Source organism: Acinonyx jubatus, chromosome B4 (genome assembly GCF_027475565.1).
Source record: "Acinonyx jubatus isolate Ajub_Pintada_27869175 chromosome B4, VMU_Ajub_asm_v1.0, whole genome shotgun sequence".
NCBI lineage: Eukaryota > Metazoa > Chordata > Mammalia > Carnivora > Felidae > Acinonyx > Acinonyx jubatus.
In genome coordinates this window covers 4,403,803-4,422,400 of record NC_069387.1, presented here as the reverse complement: position 1 = coordinate 4,422,400, position 18,598 = coordinate 4,403,803, and the positions used below count along the sequence as shown (strand labels likewise).

Here is an 18,598-nt window from a genome sequence, read left to right as displayed (position 1 = left end):
GTGGGTGAGACTCTAGCCTTAGGCCCTGCCACCAGCCTTTTGTAATCCCAAGAATGTGCTGCTCAGAGCACAACCTGGAGGAAGCGGAATTAAAAATAAGAATAATTTATGGGCCACCTGGTGGCTTAGTGGGTTAAACATCCAACTCGATTTCTGCTTGGGTCATGATCTCACAGTTCATGGGTTCAAGTCCAGCATTGGGCTCTGTGCTGACAGTGCAGAACCCCTACCTGGGATTCACTCTCTCTCTCTCTTCCTCTCTCTCTGCCCATCTCCTGCTCATGCCCTTTCTCTCTAAATAAACATTAAAAACAAACAAAAAACCAGGAGTGATTTAGCCCATCCAGTGAAGCCAGTAACCCGATACACATCCCCTCCCCCTGCTCTGAAATTGAACCATGGGGATGTGAAGCCAGTCGTGGGACTTGACATTGCTAGTTACCAAATGGTGGGATAAATGAGAATTTGGGGTGAGGAATTCAAAAGTCCAAATGAACCCCAGGGGAAGAACAATCCTTTCTGGAAACTGTTGTTAAATTCAATTTTTAATTTTCCCCCACATTCAAATGATCAACCATAAATACTTTCCTTTTTAAAAATATATTTTATTTTTTAAAGCTTATTCATTTTTAAGGGGGGTGGGGACAGAGTGAAGGAGAGAACTCCAGGCAAGCCCCCGAACTTGTCAGCGCAGAGCCCGATGTGGGGCTTGAACTCACGAACCACGAGATCATAACCTCACCTGACATCAAGAGTTGGGACACTTAACTGACTGAGCCATCCAGGCGACCCGGACCATAAATACTTTTCTTCAGCAACAGGAACTCTCCGACTTGAGAATATAGAGTTGGGGGGCGGGCACTGTTTTTCCTAAACTTCAGTGTCCAAAAGCTCAAATGCTATCAGTTCATAGACACATTTGTAAGGACTTCAAAATAGAATACTAACTTTCCTCCAGGAGATCTTTATAAATGTCTCGTCCTACTCAAAGTTAGCGAAAGTGTAATTTTTCAAAAAACTTCGCATCTATTGGAGAGTCCAAATTTCAAAAATGGTGTCATTGGTAAAGGGGAGTGAGAAAGAAGGGCCATGATCTATTAAGAGCACGGCACCACACGCTTTCTCCATTTGCACCCACGCGTCTTGGGGGGAGTCTTCAGCTCCAGCTGTCTGCCACGAAGACCACGTTTCAAAGGAAACTGCATTTAGAATCAGAACTTCAAATTTCTGTATCACAAAGTTATCGAATCAAGATTAACAAAAAAACAGTAAAGCATATTCACACCATTGCTTCGAAAAGAATTTGTTACCAAACACAATAAATTAGCGAGAAGAGTTTGGACCATGATTAAATTTCTTTTCAATTTTTTTTTTTATTTCATCTCTGGCTCAGCTTAACATTTTTTCTATTTTGAGGGGTATTTTATGATGTACACAACACATGAGTAAAGAAGTGCATTTACAGAATTATGACATAAATAAGCACACAGGTACTTGGGTGCAAGTTCCAAAACTGTTACTAACAGTGGAGGTTCCAGCAAGAACGTGGACTCCAGGGGCGCCCGGGGGCTCTGTTGACCAAGCCTCCCCACTGGGCTCAGGTCATGATCTCACAGTTGGTGAGTTCGAGCCCCACATCCAGCTCTGCGCTGACGCTGACGGCTCGGAGCCTGGAGCTGCTTCGGATTCTGTGTCTCCCTCCCTCTCTGCCCCTCCCCTGCTCAAACTCTGTCTCTCTCGTTCTCAAAAATAAACATTAAAAAAAAAATTTTTTTTTTTTAAACGATGGACCTCAGTTGAGAGGTCCGTTGGCCCTGCGAGCGCGGCGGGGGAAGGCTGTCCCCTGTCACGGAGGCCGTGGGGAGCACGGAGGACCCCGACGGCAGCCCTACGGGCCGCTGTTCGCTCCAGCAAGGAGCGGGCGGGCCGGGCCTTTCACCAAAGCGGCTGGGCGCTCGCGGACCAGGTGATGGGCGGGGCGCGCCTCAGGGAGAGCTGCCCCGCCCCCCGGCGCCCCCGCCCCCCGGCGCCCCCGCCCCCCGGCGCCCCCGCCCCCCGGCGCCCCCGCCCCCCGGCGCCCCCGCCCCCCGGCGCCCCCGCCCCCCGGCGCCCCCGCCCCCCGGCGCCCCCGCCCCCCGGCGCCCCCGCCCCCCGGCGCCCCCGCCCCCCGGCGCCCCCGCCCCCCGGCGCCCCCGCCCCGCCTTCCCGGCCCGAGGCCCCGGCGCCGGCGCACCTGCCGCCCCGCAGAGCCGGCCCTGCGTCCCCGCGCCGTGCGCGCTCTCCGCAGCGCCACCGGCCGAGGCTGAGTGGGCGTGGACGTCCCGGGCCGGGGTCGGCGGCCTCTCCCGCGACCCCCGAAGAGAGCCTCAAGTCCACAGGCGCGGCAGCGGCGCCCTCTGCTGCCGGAGCCGCGAACGCACCGCCGAGTGGGTCAATGGCGCCCCTGGCGGTCGATCCGGCGCACAGCGCGGAGCCGGGCCGCCAGACCCTCCTCCAAGGCAGGGCAGGTCTGGATGCGGCCTGGGGTCCCACCTAGGGTCAGGCCTGGGGTGCGGCCTAAGGCCCCTCCTGGGGTCCCGGCCTACTCGCCTACATTTATCCGTAGGGACCGCCCCGGTGCTTTCCTGATGTTTCTCGGAGACTCAACGGAGCCTTCCAGCCACCGGAGCTGGTTTGCAGCTGAAGGAGTTCTCATTGCGTGACCACGTCCTTGACCCAGTGATTTAGGACCAGGTGTCCCTCATCTTTGCCACACTTGCTGGTGCTCTTGCTATTTCAAGTGGCTCTCGTAAAACACGACATAAAAATCTGTATTCCTTGTTTCTGTAGAAAACAGAAGTGTCTCCACCAGGCTTGAATTACACTAAGGACTCTGTAAGATGTGGAAATCAGCAGCGGAGGGAGGAAGATGGGATCATCAGTTCAAGTCCGGTAGCTTTAAAGCTTAGGAGTTAAATCTTCAGTATTTACTTGCTGTCTTATCAAAATGTTAAGTGAACAGGTACATGACTGTACATCCAGTATATAATGCATATGCCTTTTAAAAAGCAAATCACAGACCATGTGTGCTGTGGGACAGGTTTTGCGAAGTGTTCGTGCACATGTGTTATATATGTGTATGGATCACGTATTTTATGTAATTTGTTTATCTACATGGGTCATAGACATGGGCATAGATTAGAAGGACCCACTAGAAAGAGGATTCTTCTTAGATATTGCTAGTTTAGGCCATTTTTACTTGTTATAATTGAGCTTTTCTCAGTTTTCTTTACATTCTGAATCCGGTAGAATTACTTCATTAAATAGCAAAATTCGGTAAATATTAGTAGAAAGCACTATTAGCCTATATGGTGAACTTTTCTTACGTTTAACATAAACAGGGAAACATCCTGCCATTCATTCATGAAAATGAACCTTTTTCGTGGAACATAATAACTTGTAGCAGATTTTTAAGACAATGGCCCAAAGCATGGTGCTCGAGTGCCATCCGGTGAGCAGAGAGGACACGAGTCACACACAGCCCTGAGCGAGCCCACTGGACGGACCCCGGACGCTGAGCGCAGGAGGGCAATGACCCACGTGTCCTCTCTGCGTGGGGTTCCCACAGCCGTATTTAAGTAAGAAAAGCCTCTGTGTTGAACTGAGACCCTCTCCCACCTTCACCCAGCTTGTCTCTGCACATGCGAACATAAAGATTTTGCTTTAAAACCATCTGGGGGGATTGAGGGAACAGAGCCACACAGGTGGCGGGAGGCCGGCCCAGGGTCTCAAGCGGGGCTGGGTGACACATGTAGAGACTCGTGCTACGGTCTCAAATCCTGTATTTAAATATTTCCATAATACAACCTTTTTTCCGAGGGTAGAGGCCCGCCACACAGCCTGTCTGGTCAAAATCCTGTCACACTGTGCTCAAGGAGCCGTAGGACTGGGGGGTTCTCCACAGAGAGCGAGCACCGCTCCCAGGGCGGCTCCCTTCCCATCACCCACCGCCGGAACTGTGTGGACCTCTCAGGGAGCGCAGCTCTGTTCCAGGCAGGAATCCGCCCAAGTCAAAGCCGGTCGCCCCCACCTCCCTGGCAGAGCCCTGCCTCGGCTCGGGCCTCATGGACCCGTTGGGCCGGGCAGGGGGGGAAGAGGGAGGCCGTGCTCAGTATTCTATGTTGAAAGGATAGTCCTTGTGGTTTTTAGCTCTGAAAAACAGGAAAACAAATCAAAATGAAATGTTTATTACGTTTAAGAGAAACCTTCTAAAAGACACAGCTGTGTGTTTTCAAGCTCCCAATGTATTCAGTTAGTCTTGGGACTCATTCAGAGGCCCATCCTCCGAGGGGAAAGCCTTATGAGAAGGTTTAATTAACCTAAAATGCATACGATCAACACCTATTCGGAATCGCCTCAACCCGAATACTGTTCCCTCCCCCTGGAACAGAGGTAAAGGAGACGTATTTACGTGGGCAAGGTGCACATTCGGAAATTCCTGTCCAGGTCGAGGATGTCGTTCATGTCCCTTTCTGATAATTCAAAGTCAAACACCTGCACCCAAAACAAAACGTTCACGGTGAAGTCAGTCCAGTGACCATCTCGTTGAGCACATGTCGCCTGCAAAGCGCTGCGCCAGACCTGCCGGGGACACAAGATGCGGAAGAAACACTGCACGCGGCACCTGCAACTTCCCCGGATCATCAGCCTTCCTCCGTGAACTGCGGCTGTGACCCTGTGCCTGACGCTGGCTGCCCTGGGCTGGGTGAGAGCCCCTGCAAAGACAGGACGTGTACTGCAGTCCCCCCCACCCCGAGGGGAATAAGGGACGAGCCGGAATCAAGAGGTGGGAGGTGAGCAAAGAATTTTTCCCGTCGCTCAAAAACAAAACAAAAAACGCAAAAAAAGAACCCCCCCCAAAAATGAAAAACACCAAAAAACCCCTCCAAAACCAAATGAAAGTGAAACACCAGAAACATTCGTGCCCCAGGCCCTCCCAGCTCGGACACTGGGTCCCCGGGACCACTGGCTCTGACAGTAGCCAGAACACAGGGTAATTCTTGTTTCTTTCCTCATAAAGCAGAATTCTAAGCTGCGCCCCTTTGCTCCTAATACCTGTGAGGACTATGACCCCCACTCCTGAAACACGATCTGTTCTCACAGGAGAGCCAGCCCCGGTCCCCAGCTGAGGAGCCGGGAGGGAGGGTGCAGCGACCCCCGGGAGGGGACCGGCCGGGCCCAGCCTCTACCCACAGGAGACCCTCCACCCGGTCTAGCAGAAACCAAGGGCTCGGTGTCAGCAGAGGCTCGGACTGGAGGGCGGCCTTCGGTTCTGGAAGGGCCCCACGAATCCGGGTCTGGGCAGCCGGGCGCAGCGGTCCTGAGACTTGGGGAGCAGGCACCCGGCTCGGGGCCACAGCCCTGCGAGCCTCTGGCCGGCACCCCGGCTGTTCGGGACCTCCTGTTCGCCGGCTCCCGGGCTGGGTTCGTGCCTGTCACACTCTGGGGTTCCTCGTGCTGTGGCCGCAGCTCCACCCGGCCCCTCTGCTGCGTCAAAGCCACACAGGGCCTGCTTGCGCGGTGGTCAGACCCCCAGCTGACTACCGTGTGATCCCAAACCCTCCGAATAAAAGAAGAAAAGAACCCTTTCCTGGATATTCTCACGGATCCGTGTTGGGGTGACAGATTTGGGAATCACGATCACATTCCTCTGGATCTGAAATCGGATCACAATCTGCAGAAAAAAGGTCTCGTATCAGACAAGGGGAATCACAGATTCACACTTTACTGTGCAAAGTCCCAAAGTCAGGACAGCCGGAACTTTTATTACAGGTTCTTCTGTCCCAAAGTCCCTCAGAACCCCAACTGGCATTTTCTGCACAGTTCCTCCAATGTGTGTAATGGCCACGACTGGTCCATGGAAAAGCTCAGAGGACCTGCCAACGCCTTAATGACAGTTCACGGAGACGCCCAGCCCCCAAACACTGGACATGAGAGCAAGGAAGTCTTTTCTGTTCCACTCAGCCGGGGACCCCACATTTGGAGTCCCGCCCACGGGCCTCGCATCCTTAGTGGGTGGGAGCAGGCGCCCCTGTGCTGGTGAACTGGAAGCTTGGGGCCAGAGTGAGCAAACCCTTCCTCCGTCCAGTCCCCGGCTCCGAGAGGAAGCGGGGAGACCCCCCCCCCCCAGCCTGCGGGCAGCCCCTCCTACCTGGGCGGGAGACCTGTTGTACTTCTGTGCGATCCTCTGAATCACGGGGTCATCCAGGAGGGCCACCCCCTCACTAGAGAGAGCAGGACAGGGCAGGGGGTCAGGGGGGACAAGCCTGGGTGCCTCCTGCTTTCAGACACACAATACCTCTTCCAAAACCAAGACCTAGGTTTATTTTTGTCTGATCACAATACTTGCTCCGGGTAGGAAATTCAAATGATGTACAGGAACTCATCACCCGCATCCCACCATCTAGAGAAGACATTTCGGTGGGGACAGCTGGGCACGCTGCTTTTCCATAGACATTTGGTGTTTTCTCGAGAGCCAGGGGGCAACGTGAGAGCGTAGGAGGCAACGCGTTCTCCGCGCTTTGGAGAGGCCTTGGGCGGGTAGGGCTGACTTCTGAGCTCTTACTGCGGGGCCTGGGGCGGGGCCTCTAGCGCTGCCGGTAAATAATTGTCGATATTCAAGATGGTAATTTCAGAACAGTTCAACTCAAATACCAAAACACAAGGGGAAGCTTCGGTGCACAGAACTGGAAGGCTGTGGCCATGGCGCTATCCCTCAGGGGCTGTCCAGCAGAGACAGGCCCTGGTCACCCTGGAGAGCCATTGCTTTGGCCCCTGCCACCCACTGTGGCTCCAGTGCCCCAAGTTCAGCCACAGAACAGGACCCCGCCTTCCAGCAGCTCCCCAGCCGCTATGAAGTTCAAACACATGTGCCCCACTTCCCACAGGAGACACACAGGTCATAAGAGTCAAATGCTTTCAGCCCTTCCTGGGCCCCTAGTCTGTCCAGGTCCTGAGCCAGGGGGCTGTTGGAGAGCCACAAGTTACACGCGGCCCCTGTACTCACGCAGCTCTGACAAGTGGGAGACTGAAAAGAAAATAATGGCAAGACAGTGTAACGAGGGTTATGGACAAAACCTCGATAACGGGAGTCAGGAGGGCTTCCTGGAGGAGGTGATGCTGACTCAAACTGGACATTAGAAATCAGAGTTAGCCAGACTTTAAAAACACAAGATGGTAACAAGATCTCTAGAGGGACGCCTGGTGGCTCAGTCGGTTAAGCGTCCGACCTCGGCTCAGGTCATGATCTCACTGCTCGTGAGTTTGAGCCCCGCATCGGACTCTGTGCGGACAGCTCAGAGCCTGGAGCCTGCTTCCAGTTCTGTCTCCATCTCTCTTTGCTCCTCCCCTGCTCGCTGTCTCTGTCTCTCTCTCAAATATAAAATAAACCATTAAAAATATATATATATAAACAACAAGATCTCTGGGTAAAGAGACCAACCTATGCAAAGGCACAGGCTAGAAACACGGCGCTCTACTCCGGGAGCCCCGCGTGGGTTCAGGTGGTGGGTACACGCTGTTTGCGGGAAGACACGAGGCCAGAATTAGGCCGAGGCCAGACCGGCTGGGGCTCCTAGGCCCTGCCAAGAACCGAAGGATTTTCAAGCAGGAGAGTGACCTGATCAGACTGAGACGGCCCCCTCGGCTTCCGCGCGGACAACGGATTGGAACCGGGCAAATCGGAGCGGACAGGCTGCTCTAATTACCGGAGAGAACTCCCACTTAACTCGGGCCGTGATGGCGAGAACAGAGATCCACAGACAGATCCCGGGTTCTCTGGCAGAATCAGAGTGGATTCTGGGGGATGGGCTGGAAAGGCAGGATTGCCGGGTGTCTGGTCTGGGGGTGCCGAGCGGGTGGGGGCTCGTGAACGGACGCAGGGCGCACAGCACACGGTTCCGGTGCTGAGGAAAGAGGACGCGTGCAGATGGAGGTATCTGTGACCCATCTCGACCGGAAGGCGTAGCAGCGGGCCCGACGTGCTGGTCAAGACCTCAGACCAGGCTGCGGCCCTCCTCTGGCCGCGGGCGCCGGCCCCTCCCCCAGCCCACACGCCCCGCCCACACCTGCCTGTGTTAGGCCCTCTGCTAACTATCCAAATCCTGCAGGAGGGTGCATCTCTCCCCCCCACCCCCACCACGGACACACCCCCACCTGGAACCGCCGAGGGGCCGGTAGGCTGTCACGGTCACATCTCTGGATTGGCAAAAGTTGATCAGATTCTTCTGGGTAAGATACGGGTGGCACTCGACCTAAAAGCAGAAGCACCGCTTACCGAGAAAATTCAAGTCACCGTACATGGGGGAAGGGCACACTCTTAATGTCTCGGCTGTAACCGATGAGCTCCGGGACCGCCTCGGGGCTCAAGCGTCCACACCTAAAGTGAAAGCCACTGAGAACGGGCAAGAGGAACACCCCGTCGCCTGGACACTCGATGGCACCTGCTCCGGGAGGCCCTCCCTCTGACCCTTTACTTTCCGCTCTCGCCCGCGTCACCCTCTGACATCTTCCACATCGTACTTATTGGCTGTTGTCTGTCTCCCGCCGCTTGATGCGAGGTCCACAGAGGCAGGGGTCTGGGCTGACTTTGTTTTGTTCCCAGACACGCCCCCAACATCCAGAATAAGCCGGCCAGAGAACCCTCTGTCAAGCCTCCGCAGGTGCATGGAGGACGCTGGGGAGTCATGTGGGACACACGTGCTCCAGGGGACTCCAGTGGACATTTTGAGAAACTTGAGAGTGGGATTTCTGCCTGCACATTCTGTAAATTCTCACGTACAATTCCAGGTCATCAGTGGGCTGAAAATACTCCTTTAGAGTGAATTAAGAGCTGCAAACAGTGCCCTTGAGGGTCAGGAACGTGCTGGGCACAGCCACCAGAAATAGCAAGGAAAACTCTTCTGAGGGGACGTTGCTGGGGGCTCAGAACCCCAATTAGGAAACAGCCCCTCAGGCCCCTCCCACCCCACAGAGGAGGCAACAGCTCTCCCGCCCCCCCCTTAAAGTGCTGCTCAACAGGAACCCCGACAGAACGGCGGCGTATATCATGCACATGAACATTCTAGGCACGCCAGGGTTTAAAGCAGGGAAGCTAAGGGGCGCCTGGGTGGCTCAGTTGGTTGGGCAGCTCAGGTCATGATCTTGCGGTCTGTGGGTTCGAGCCCCACATCGGGCTCTGTGCTGACAGCCCGGAGCCTGGAGCCTGTTTCAGATTCTGTGTCTCCCTCTCTCTGCCCCTCCCCTGTCCATGCTCTGTCTCTCCCTGTCTCAAAAATAAATAAAACGTTAAATAAATAAATAAATAAATAAATAAATAAATAAATAAAGCAGGGAAGCTAAGGCATGCCTCACGTCGGGACAGGTGCCGCTCTGAGGAAGGCGGCTAGGAGAGCTTCCAGAAGGCAGAGGCTGTTGGGCTTTGGGCTCCAGGCGCCGACCAGCACGCTCCCCTGTGGAAACTCACTGAGCGATGCCCGACCTCTCCTGCACCCACGCTACACCGTGTTTATAAAAAATGGAACGTGATGCTCTATTCTCAATATCCCCAAGCAGAAACTATGCAAGTGGCCGTCGATGCTAGAGTGGGTAACGATAGTGTGGTGTGTGTGCCCAGCGGAATCCCACACAGAAATCAGAACGACGGATGATCGTACAGGAATACAGAGGAATCCAACAGACGCGATGTCGGAAGAAGCCAGACGGGAAAGAGTACGTAATGGGTCACTTTATCTACATAAAGTTCAAGAGCCAGTGTCCGCTGTTAGTAATCGGCACACGGGCTGCCCTTTGTCGGGGGGCGGTCAACAGGAGGAAGCGTGGTGGGGCTTCGGGTGCTGGTCACGCGCTGTTTCTCGATCTGGATGTAGGCACAGAGTGAGGCTCGGTTTACGAGAATTTACTGAGCTCTACTGTCATGGGTGCACTTTTTAAATGTACATGACACCTGAGCAAATGTTTAGGTAAAAGAAGGTACTGCAAAAAGGCCCTTTCTGCAAGCGAAGCCCTCTCCTCACGAGCCAGCTCTCTGCACAAAAGTCCTGGCAGAGTCCGTGAACCTGGGGTCTTTCGGCTGCCCGCCCCCCAGGTGGAGGGACGGGGAGGGGCCCGGGTGCCTTCCCAGGAAGCCGCGAGCAGCGATGTCAGGGAGGGAGGAGGGCGAGACAGGAGTGTCACCACTTCTGCACGGGGAGGACCAAGCTCAGCCCGTGGCCGACCTCCCGAGGACCCCACCTAATCGAACAAGTCTTTCCAGAGGCTCTCCGGCCTCGGCACCCGTTACTTGCCTCACCGCTCCCTAAGTCACCATTTTTGCAGCCACGGGAGAAAAATGCCTACTCTGTGCCCCTGTTTCGCTTCCAGCGTAGCCAGGGGGAACGTGACGGCTGAAAAGCAACTCCATCTGTTAAAGCCTCACCTGGTTCGTCAGTGGCTTGAACCTCAGGTTGGGTTTATTCAAAAGCCTCTCGAGCTGCTGGTGGTTGAAGTTTGACACCCCGATGGCTCTCACCAGCCCCGTGACCACCAGGTCCTCCATGGCCTAAAGACAACAAACAGTCATTCTGCTTCCCCCTCCCCCCACCATCGCCCACGCCCCTCCCTCCTCTGCACACGTCGCTAAACCGGCTCCACCCGGGCTTCTAAATATCCCACCCAATGCCCCACAGGCATTTCTGCCCCCAGGGCCTCTAGTGGCCGGGGACCCTGGGCACGTTGTGTGACCACACTGAGCCTCAGTATCCTCATCTGCAAATTGGGGCCGAGCTTGTTCATGTCACAGGGTTGTTTTAAGGATCCCATCAAGTAACACACACAAAGCATTTAGCGCAGGGCTAGAATGTGGCCAACAGTCAACACTTCAGCTGTTATTTCTCCCCTTCCTCTGAACATGTGTGCCACAGGGTTCGGCAGGGATGCCCGTCGCTCGCTGCTCTTTCTACCTAGCTTATACGCTTCCTAAGGGCAGTGACGTGCCATCATCCTCCTGCTGGCCGTGAACTTCAGGAGGTGTCGGGCTGGCGTGGGGCACCTCGTCAACAGTAGGTCCTGGGTCCTGAGCGGCCACGGGCCGGGGACCAGTCAGCGTGCACCAGCCACTGCCTGGAGGCACCAGCATCGCCCGGAGCCTCACCCGGGCTGCACGCGGCCCGGACCCCAAGCCACAGCTCTCCTGAGGGGTGATGCCGTGGGACAGAAAGCGCTGGGGCCCCTGGACGCTGGTCCTGACAGCCCAGATCCCTCATCTAATCTGTTTTGCCGATTGCCCTGTTTAAGAGAAATGGGGGGAGGGAGAGGGTGGCCTGACTGGTGCGCCTGTCGACTCTGCCTGGTGCTCGAAGGCCTTCTCTCACCCATCTCCCTGGACTCAGCAGGCTCCAGCGGGAGCTCACTGCTTCCCAGGCCTCACACCCGCCCTCCTCCGTCCCATACCGTTTGCGAGATTACACGCGCCAGGTCAGCGGGGCTCCACGGGAACACTGTCCCCTTCCACACCTGCACCCCTCACCCGCGATGCCGCTGCTCGCTACTTTATTCCAGGTCTCTCCCCCCTTTTGACTGGAAACCTGCCACTCGGCCTCCAGCCCCACACAGGCCTGGCTGGGCTGCCGGACCTCCTTCCGAGATGCTCGAGGCCCAGCGGTCCGCAGCCACACGACAGCAGTGGTAGCTACGGCCAGGTAATGGATGGGGGGATTCTTAAATGTTCTTTCTCATACTCTTCCGTATTTCTGTAACGACCAAGTGATACTCTCTCATCAACAAAGAAGTGGACACCGGGGTGCCTGGGTGGCTCAGTCGGTCAAGCGTCCGACTTTGGCTCAGGTCACGATCTCACAGTTCCTGGGTTCGAGCCCCACATCGGGCCCTATGCTGACAGCTCACAGCCCGGAGCCTGCTTCGAGTTCTGTCTCCCTCTCTCTCTGTTCCTCCCCCGCTTGTGTTTTCTCTCTCTCTCAAAAATAAATAAACATTAAAAAAAAAACAAAAACAAAAAGTTGACACAGACTAAAACGGGGGGGGGGGGTGGGGGGTCTGACTTAGTCATCCCTGGAACTGACGTCCTGGGAGAGGAACCAGCCGGAACTAGGGCAGCAGATGGGCGGCCGGGATCAGGTGCTGGTTTCCCGCCCACAGCGCACACGAGTGTGTCGGGGGACAACCGCACCCCGCCCCCCCCACGCACGCACACGACCCGCCGTCACCTCGCCCGAGGCCGGCGGGACGCGCCTCACCTCCCACGTGTCCAGGAAGTCCGTGTCGCTGGGCAGCACCATGCCGTTGCGGTCCAGGGGCAGGTCTTCCTCCCCGGGCTGGGAGGGGCAGAGGCGGGGGTGGACGAAGACCGCGGGGTCCTTGAGGAGGCCTGGGGAGAGCTCCCCGCACCCCCTGCCGGGCCTGACCAGAGGGAAGGTGCTGCCCCTGGGCTCTGCGCCTCCCGGACGGTACCTTGAAGCCCATGGGCCAGTGCATGAGGTAGAGGTCCAGGTAATCCAGCTTCAAGGCCTTGAGACTCTTGGTGCAGGCCGCCTTCACCAAGGACTTCTCATGTCTGGTGCACCAGAGCTATGGGGGGGCGCAGGGGGGAGGAGGAAGCCAGCGTCAACTTCTGCCGCTCAGTCCCCCAAGTCCGGGAGCAGGAAGACGGACGGCATCCGGGACCAGACGGCAACGAATACGGCGGGGGCAGCGACATCACCCTCAGATGGTTCCGGAACTCTCTCGGGAAGGGGTCTCCAAAAGCGGGCTCCTTCTGCCTGACTCCCACTACAGGGAGACAGGGCCACTGTGAAACATTTGGGAGGGGGCAGTCTGGTTATTTGGATCCACTAGGACCAGAAGAAACAACCAGAACCAGACCAAAGTAAACGGCTATAAGCAGAGAGGAGGAGAACTCTGGAGAACTTGTACGTTGCTTCCCACCTACGTCTCCTCCATGTTCAAGGGCCTCTGTTCTCAGGGCCGCCTAATCATGCAGGTTAAATTAGGGAAGTTAACACCCACTGCCTTGTATTGATTTAGAGATTTCCAGCCACACCCCCTGTGAAGTAGAAAATTTGCCATTTTCTCCCTCCCGTTACGTCCCCCTGTTACACTATTTAGTTCTAACTGTGACGGAAGCTAATCCAAAGACTCCGTCACAGCAAGAGAAAAACCAAAAATAAGTAAGTACGAGAAAGAGAATTAAAAGATATAAAAACAGACTCTCACCATAGTGTATTGATGACAAAAGAGAAGAAAAAAATAACCCTAAAAATTATCACTAACAATGGTACTCTCGAAACAGCGAGTATAAAAAATTGTATTTCTGTGACTTTTCCGAATTGCGGGAAGAGTGAACACACTTCCCCTGTGGACTCAGAGGGCACCAGGAGCAGCGGGCCCCGGGTGACGGGGCTGACCGAGCCATCCCGTCACCCACCTCGCCTCGCCTCGCCCTCACCAGCCCTCTGCCCTCGCTCCACAGGCACTGATGACTTACAGAAATCATCCGGAAGTGGAACAGAAGGGCAAATCTACAGAAACCACACTGAGTCCTGCAATTGTGGAAATTAGTCCCGGAAACTCCTCAGGAGATGATCGAATCTGGACCCCCGTTTTATACACGGTGGAGCTGTGTCATCCAGGGACTCTCCTGGTCCCTCGGGGTTTGTGACAGGAGGTGGGGCCATGACAGATGGCCGGGCCATGAGAGACAGCAGGAATGACAACCCGTGGCTCCTGGCCTCAGAGTCCTAACAATCTGCTTCAAAGTCCAAGGCAGGGGAGTTCCGGAACTCTCCCGCGGTCTAGACCTGCCCCTACCGGGCCCTGAGCACCTGTCTCCCTCCTGAGCCGGCTCCCGCGGTCCAAGTCCGGGCTGTGAGTGTCCTCTGCCTCCCGCTCCAATGCCTGCTCCCTCCGGCTGCTGCAGTCACCCAGCTCTGACACAAGTCTGGCTTGTCCGGAACCCGAGCTCCCTGCTGAGAACCCGCGCCGTTGTGCGGTGTGTGCGAAGAGTAAGCCCCTTGAAAGGCGTGACTTCGTCACCTGGCCTGTCCCTGCTGCAGCCGCACTTCTCATGACTGACGTTTTCCGATCCAGGAACACCGAGCTCCTTCCAGGCCCCCGTCCCCCCGGTGCTGTCCCGTGCCTCGGGCCCCTGCCCATGCTGTCCCCTCTGCTTGTCATACTGTCCCCGACACCTGCACCTGCACTGCATCCAGTGCGTGCACGAAGCCTCACGAGTGTCCCGTATGCACTGGTCATCAGCTCCTGTGGGACCAGAAGACCCTCCCCACGCTCGGCTACCCTGCTGACCAGCCCGCGTGGGCTGCACCCTGCTCACCCTGCACGCGGAGTCCTACCTTACTGACGACAAACAGGTCCTGCCGGGTCACCACGCCCTCCTTGATCTTGCACTGGATCCCGGCTCCGACCTCACTCTCGTTGTGGTACAAGTAAGCGCAGTCAAAGTGCCGGAACCCCGCGTCTATCGCCACTTTCACTGCCTCCGCCACCTCGCCCGGAGCTGCCTGCAAAACGAACGTGACATAGGCGGTCCGCCCACATCAGGCCATCCCAATCTCAGCGCTGGAAAATGTAGAGTCAAACAACACATGAGCGAGGAAGCGCTAAAATTGGGGAAGGTCAGGGGCAGAAAGGATTTAGATGCAACCTAAGTTCCAACACCTTTCCTTACCTGGGGGAAACCCTATAGGTATTTTAGGGCCTGCAAAGAACCGAGCGAGATGCCGCGCTTCCCGAACGAGCAAAGGAATAAATAAATAAACGCGGATGAATCGGGATAGACACTGAGACGCAAGAAGGCGTAGACTCACCCTCTACCCGAGGAGACCAGGGGGCCAAGTGTGAAGGTAAGCGGGTGTCCGCTCATACGAAGTCAACCTGGCACACGTGGGGCACCTCCCCAAGCCCCGAGGGGCACTACGGATTCCCTCAAGAAGGTGAAGTTCAGAAGACGCTCGCGGTGAGCTGGGTGGCTCAAGCGAGCAAAGGGACGGGACGCGGGGGCAGAGGCCTGGGGAGGACTCGGGACACAAGGCACGAGCATCCCCAAGGGCTCTGCAGCCCACACGGCACCCCCTCGCGTGAGCCTCACTAACCCCAGGCGCCGGGCCAGAAGAATGGTCCGCCTCTGACAAGCAGCACATTCTGGGGGGCCAGAAGCTAAGGAAGCGACCACCTGAAGTTAGACAACGATCCACCCAGGACTTAGAAGGAAAGGGAATCTGGAGACAAGGACGCACATCAAGTAAAGATACGACACAGAAGATCAGCAGAGCCGGAGGTTAGTTCTTTGAAAGACCTTAATAAGGTGGACAATCTTCTCACAAGACTGGAAACCCGAAAACCGGTCATACAGATACAACAGAGACCCCAAATCTCAGGAAATGCTACCAGTAACTCTCAGCCGACAAATGGGAAAAATGAAAAGAATGAGGGAAATCCCTAGAAAACCTTGCTCAAGAAGTAAAAGCTGACTTCTCCTATAATTATTTCTAAAATGAAGCAATTAAACACACAGAGTTCTGCAAAAATTTCAAGGATGTAATCGTCCCAATTTAACACAAAATCTTTCAGAGAAGAGAAAAAGAGAGAATACTCCCAACCCCTTCTACCAAACCGGCATAACCCTGGAGTCAAAAGCAGACAAAAATATTCAAAGGAAAGGCCTGCGTTCATCTCACCCATGAATAAGAGTTGCAAAAATCCTAAGTAAAATGACATCAGAATGGATGCGACAATGTATATGAAAAACTAACATACCACACCCACAGAGCTTATCTTAGAGAGCCAAGGGTGGCTTGATATTAGAAAATCCATAATAATTCACCACATTAACAGATTAAAAAAGAAATCACATCGGGGTGCTTGGGTGGCTCCGGTTGGTAGAGCATTCAACTCTGGAGCTCATCTAAGGTCATGATCCCAAGGTCGTGGGATCGAGCCCTGTGTTGGGTTCTGCACCGAATGTGGAGCCTGCTTGGGATCCTCTCTCTCTCTCCCTCTGTCTTCCTCCCCCGCATGTGTGCTCTCTCTCTAAAATTAAAAAAATAATAATAAAAAAATAAAAAATAAATCATGTCAGTCAATGTTGGATAAAATTCAACACCCATTTGTGATTTAAACTCTCAGTCAACTTGGAAAAAATGAAGCTCTTTAACCTGGTAAAGAATGTCCACATTTAAAACAACAATAAATATAATTTAAAAAAAAAAAAAAAACAAGAACAAAAGCAAGCCAAAGAACAAATGGGCAAACATCATCCTAAATGTCCAAGTATCAGAAACAGTCCCTTAAAGTCAGGAACAGAACAAGAATGGTCACTGTAGTGGAGGTCCTAGCCATCCAGAAGCAACTCAGAAAAAACAATTTGGGACTTAAGGATCAGAAAAAAAGAAATGAAAGTATCATTATTTGCAGATGATACGATCATTTATGTAGAAAGCCCAAACGAATTCATAGGCAAATTAAAAGAACTCACAAGACAATTTGGCAAAGTGGCTGAAAATGTGATGAATATACCAAAGAAGGCTTTTTTCTTTTTTTTAAAGAAGGCTCCACACCCAACAGAGGGCTTGAACTCCCGACCCCAAGATCAAAAGTCGCATGCTCCAGCGACTGGGCCAGCCAGGCACTCGGAGATGATTATTTTTCAATGCATCAACAGCAAACAAGCTGAAGACATAATTTCAGGGAAGTTTCATTTCCAATAGTATCGTGGACGGTCCAGGATCAGGAATGATTCCATCAAATGAAGTGTATGCTTCGTACAGGGCAAGCTGTATATACAACCAGATGAAGAGAGAGAGACGCCTTCAATCCAGGACAATTCATTAACACAGAAATACACTGGGCTTGTAGAAAGCCAGAATTAGTATCATCAAGTTGCCAATTCTCCCAGACTGATCTACAGATTTAATGTGATTCCGCAGGCCCAGAATGGGCTCTGTCCCCACCTCTGGGACCTGGGCTGCCCTGTGTTTTCTGTGGCAGAGATATGAGCTCCAAGCCTAGGCTCCAGGATGCCCCTTGCTCTCTGGTGCCTGGGCCATCACCACGAAAATACCCCAGATTCTCCTGCTTGAGGTCGAGACTTGCGTTGAGCCACGAGCAGCCCAACAGTCCCAAGTGAGAGTGGCCAAACCCCAGACACTGAGCGAGCGGCCCGGATGCATAGAGCCCAGCTGACCACCCAACAGGCAGCAGTGATGATGCACATGCTGCCGTAAACAGATGGAGCTTCTGTGATTGGTTGTGGGTGCATCGCTTCCGGAGCAACCGACAGCTGATAGTTGATCTGTGACGGTACACTGCTGGAAATAACTAAATCCAAGCAAGACTTTGTGTGGATCCAGAAGGGGTCACTAAGACTGGTCCGTGCACCTGAAGCCCAACAGCCACAAAAAGGAACCTTTGGGCCTCTGAAACGGCTTCTGCAGGTTTCCCTTCGCCATGTGCAAGGCAGTATGCCTGGACTCCCACCCCCAGCAGAAGACAGTGCATAAGAGCAGGACTGGAGGCAGGCAAGAAAGTGCGAGCATGTAACCCCCTGAGCCCCCTGAGCAGCTCCCGAAAGCACATCCAGGGCCACATGCTGAGAACCACAGTGAGTAGAGTTGCTTCCTTGGTCTTTAAGAGTTGGTAAGTACATAGAAGAAACGATTTAAATACTGTTTTGATGAGCAGGGGTTGATGATTCCAATGCCTACTCATCTGGTAGCTTCTTAAGTGACTTCTCAAATGAACATCTTTATTGAAGACAAAGTGTACAGAAACAAAAGAAACAAGGAAGGCCTGGTTAGCGCCTGACTGAAATCACGGATAGGAGTCACAGCGGCCAAAGTGCAGCAAGTCCCCGAGTGCCCCGCCTGGTTCTCACTGGGCGCTGCACGCTTTCCCTCTGAAACCCCACTGGCGGTGGGGGCACCTCCTTGTCTGTCCTGCGAATGGCAAGTCCCGCCAGCCTCTGGGGAGGCGCCACCAGCCCGACCACCAGCCACGACTCCAGCCAGACCCCAGCCCTCCGGCCCTGACCCTGCCCCGACCACCGGCTGCTCCCAGCCACGACCACCAGCCCCGACCCCAGCCAGACCCCAGCCCTCCGGCCCAGACACTGCCCCGACCACCTGCTGCTCCCAGCCACGACCACCAGTCCCGACCCCAGCCCTCCGGCCCTGACCCAGCCTCACCACCGTCCCCTCGGGGCTCCCGCGAACTTTTACTTCCAAACGCCCCAGGCACCGCCAGCATTTCCGGAGAACCTCCCCCTTCAAACAGGGGCGGTGGCGCCGAGGCAGGCAGCCCTGGGGGGGGTCCCCTCCGCGTCCCGGAGCGCCGCGGACGGGAAAGGCCCTCCCTCCCCCAGGTCGTGAGGCCACCTCACCTTCCAGGTGCCCAGGCCCAGAGCCGGGATCTTCTCCATGGTTGCCAGCACTGCCGCCGCCGCCGCCGCCGCACGACTCCGGGGGCGCCACTCCGCCTCTAGCTCTGCGACTGGGGACGGCGGGTGGGTGGGCGTGCGGGCGGGCGCTCCGATTGGCCGCAGCGCCAAGCGGGG

The 18,598-nt window shown here is 55.0% G+C and overlaps 1 protein-coding gene across 6 annotated transcripts; it reads right to left on the bottom strand.

The window, feature by feature from the left end:
- Positions 1-3,807: 3,807 nt before the first annotated feature.
- On the bottom strand, positions 3,808-18,580 carry AKR1E2 (aldo-keto reductase family 1 member E2). 6 transcript variants are annotated; one of them, XM_053225199.1, is made up of 11 exons: positions 18,425-18,456; positions 17,713-17,789; positions 14,382-14,549; positions 12,484-12,600; positions 12,270-12,347; positions 10,454-10,576; positions 8,194-8,291; positions 6,191-6,263; positions 5,621-5,713; positions 4,451-4,524; positions 4,211-4,358 (listed from the first exon to the last, which is right to left on the bottom strand). In XM_053225199.1, the coding sequence occupies exons 2-11, from the start codon at positions 17,752-17,754 to the stop codon at positions 4,292-4,294; spliced, it is 933 nt and encodes a 310-aa protein (XP_053081174.1). In that variant the 5' UTR covers positions 17,755-17,789; positions 18,425-18,456; the 3' UTR covers positions 4,211-4,291. The 6 variants fall into 6 exon arrangements, 4 of the variants coding, with proteins under 4 accessions (XP_026929121.2, XP_053081176.1, XP_053081174.1 ...); XR_008299873.1 differs by lacking the exons at positions 4,211-4,358; positions 18,425-18,456 and adding an exon at positions 3,808-4,190 and having other exon boundaries at positions 4,451-4,533; positions 4,621-5,713; XM_027073320.2 differs by lacking the exons at positions 4,211-4,358; positions 17,713-17,789 and adding an exon at positions 3,808-4,190 and having other exon boundaries at positions 4,451-4,533; positions 5,624-5,713; positions 18,425-18,580.
- Between the last annotated feature and the right edge of the window lie 18 nt (positions 18,581-18,598).

Bases quoted from the DNA above. Each gene is read 5' to 3' on its own strand.
- AKR1E2 (XM_053225199.1), bottom strand. From the start codon at position 17,754: ATGAGTAGGCATTGGAATCATCAACCCCTGCTCATCAAAACA. The intron at 12,348-12,483 runs GTACCGTCCGGG...TGCCCCTCCCAG, and splicing joins ACTGGCCCATGGGCTTCAAG to CCCGGGGAGGAAGACCTGCC. The intron at 6,264-8,193 runs GTGGGGGTGTGT...TGCTCTCTCTAG, and splicing joins CGGCCCCTCGGCGGTTCCAG to TGAGGGGGTGGCCCTCCTGG.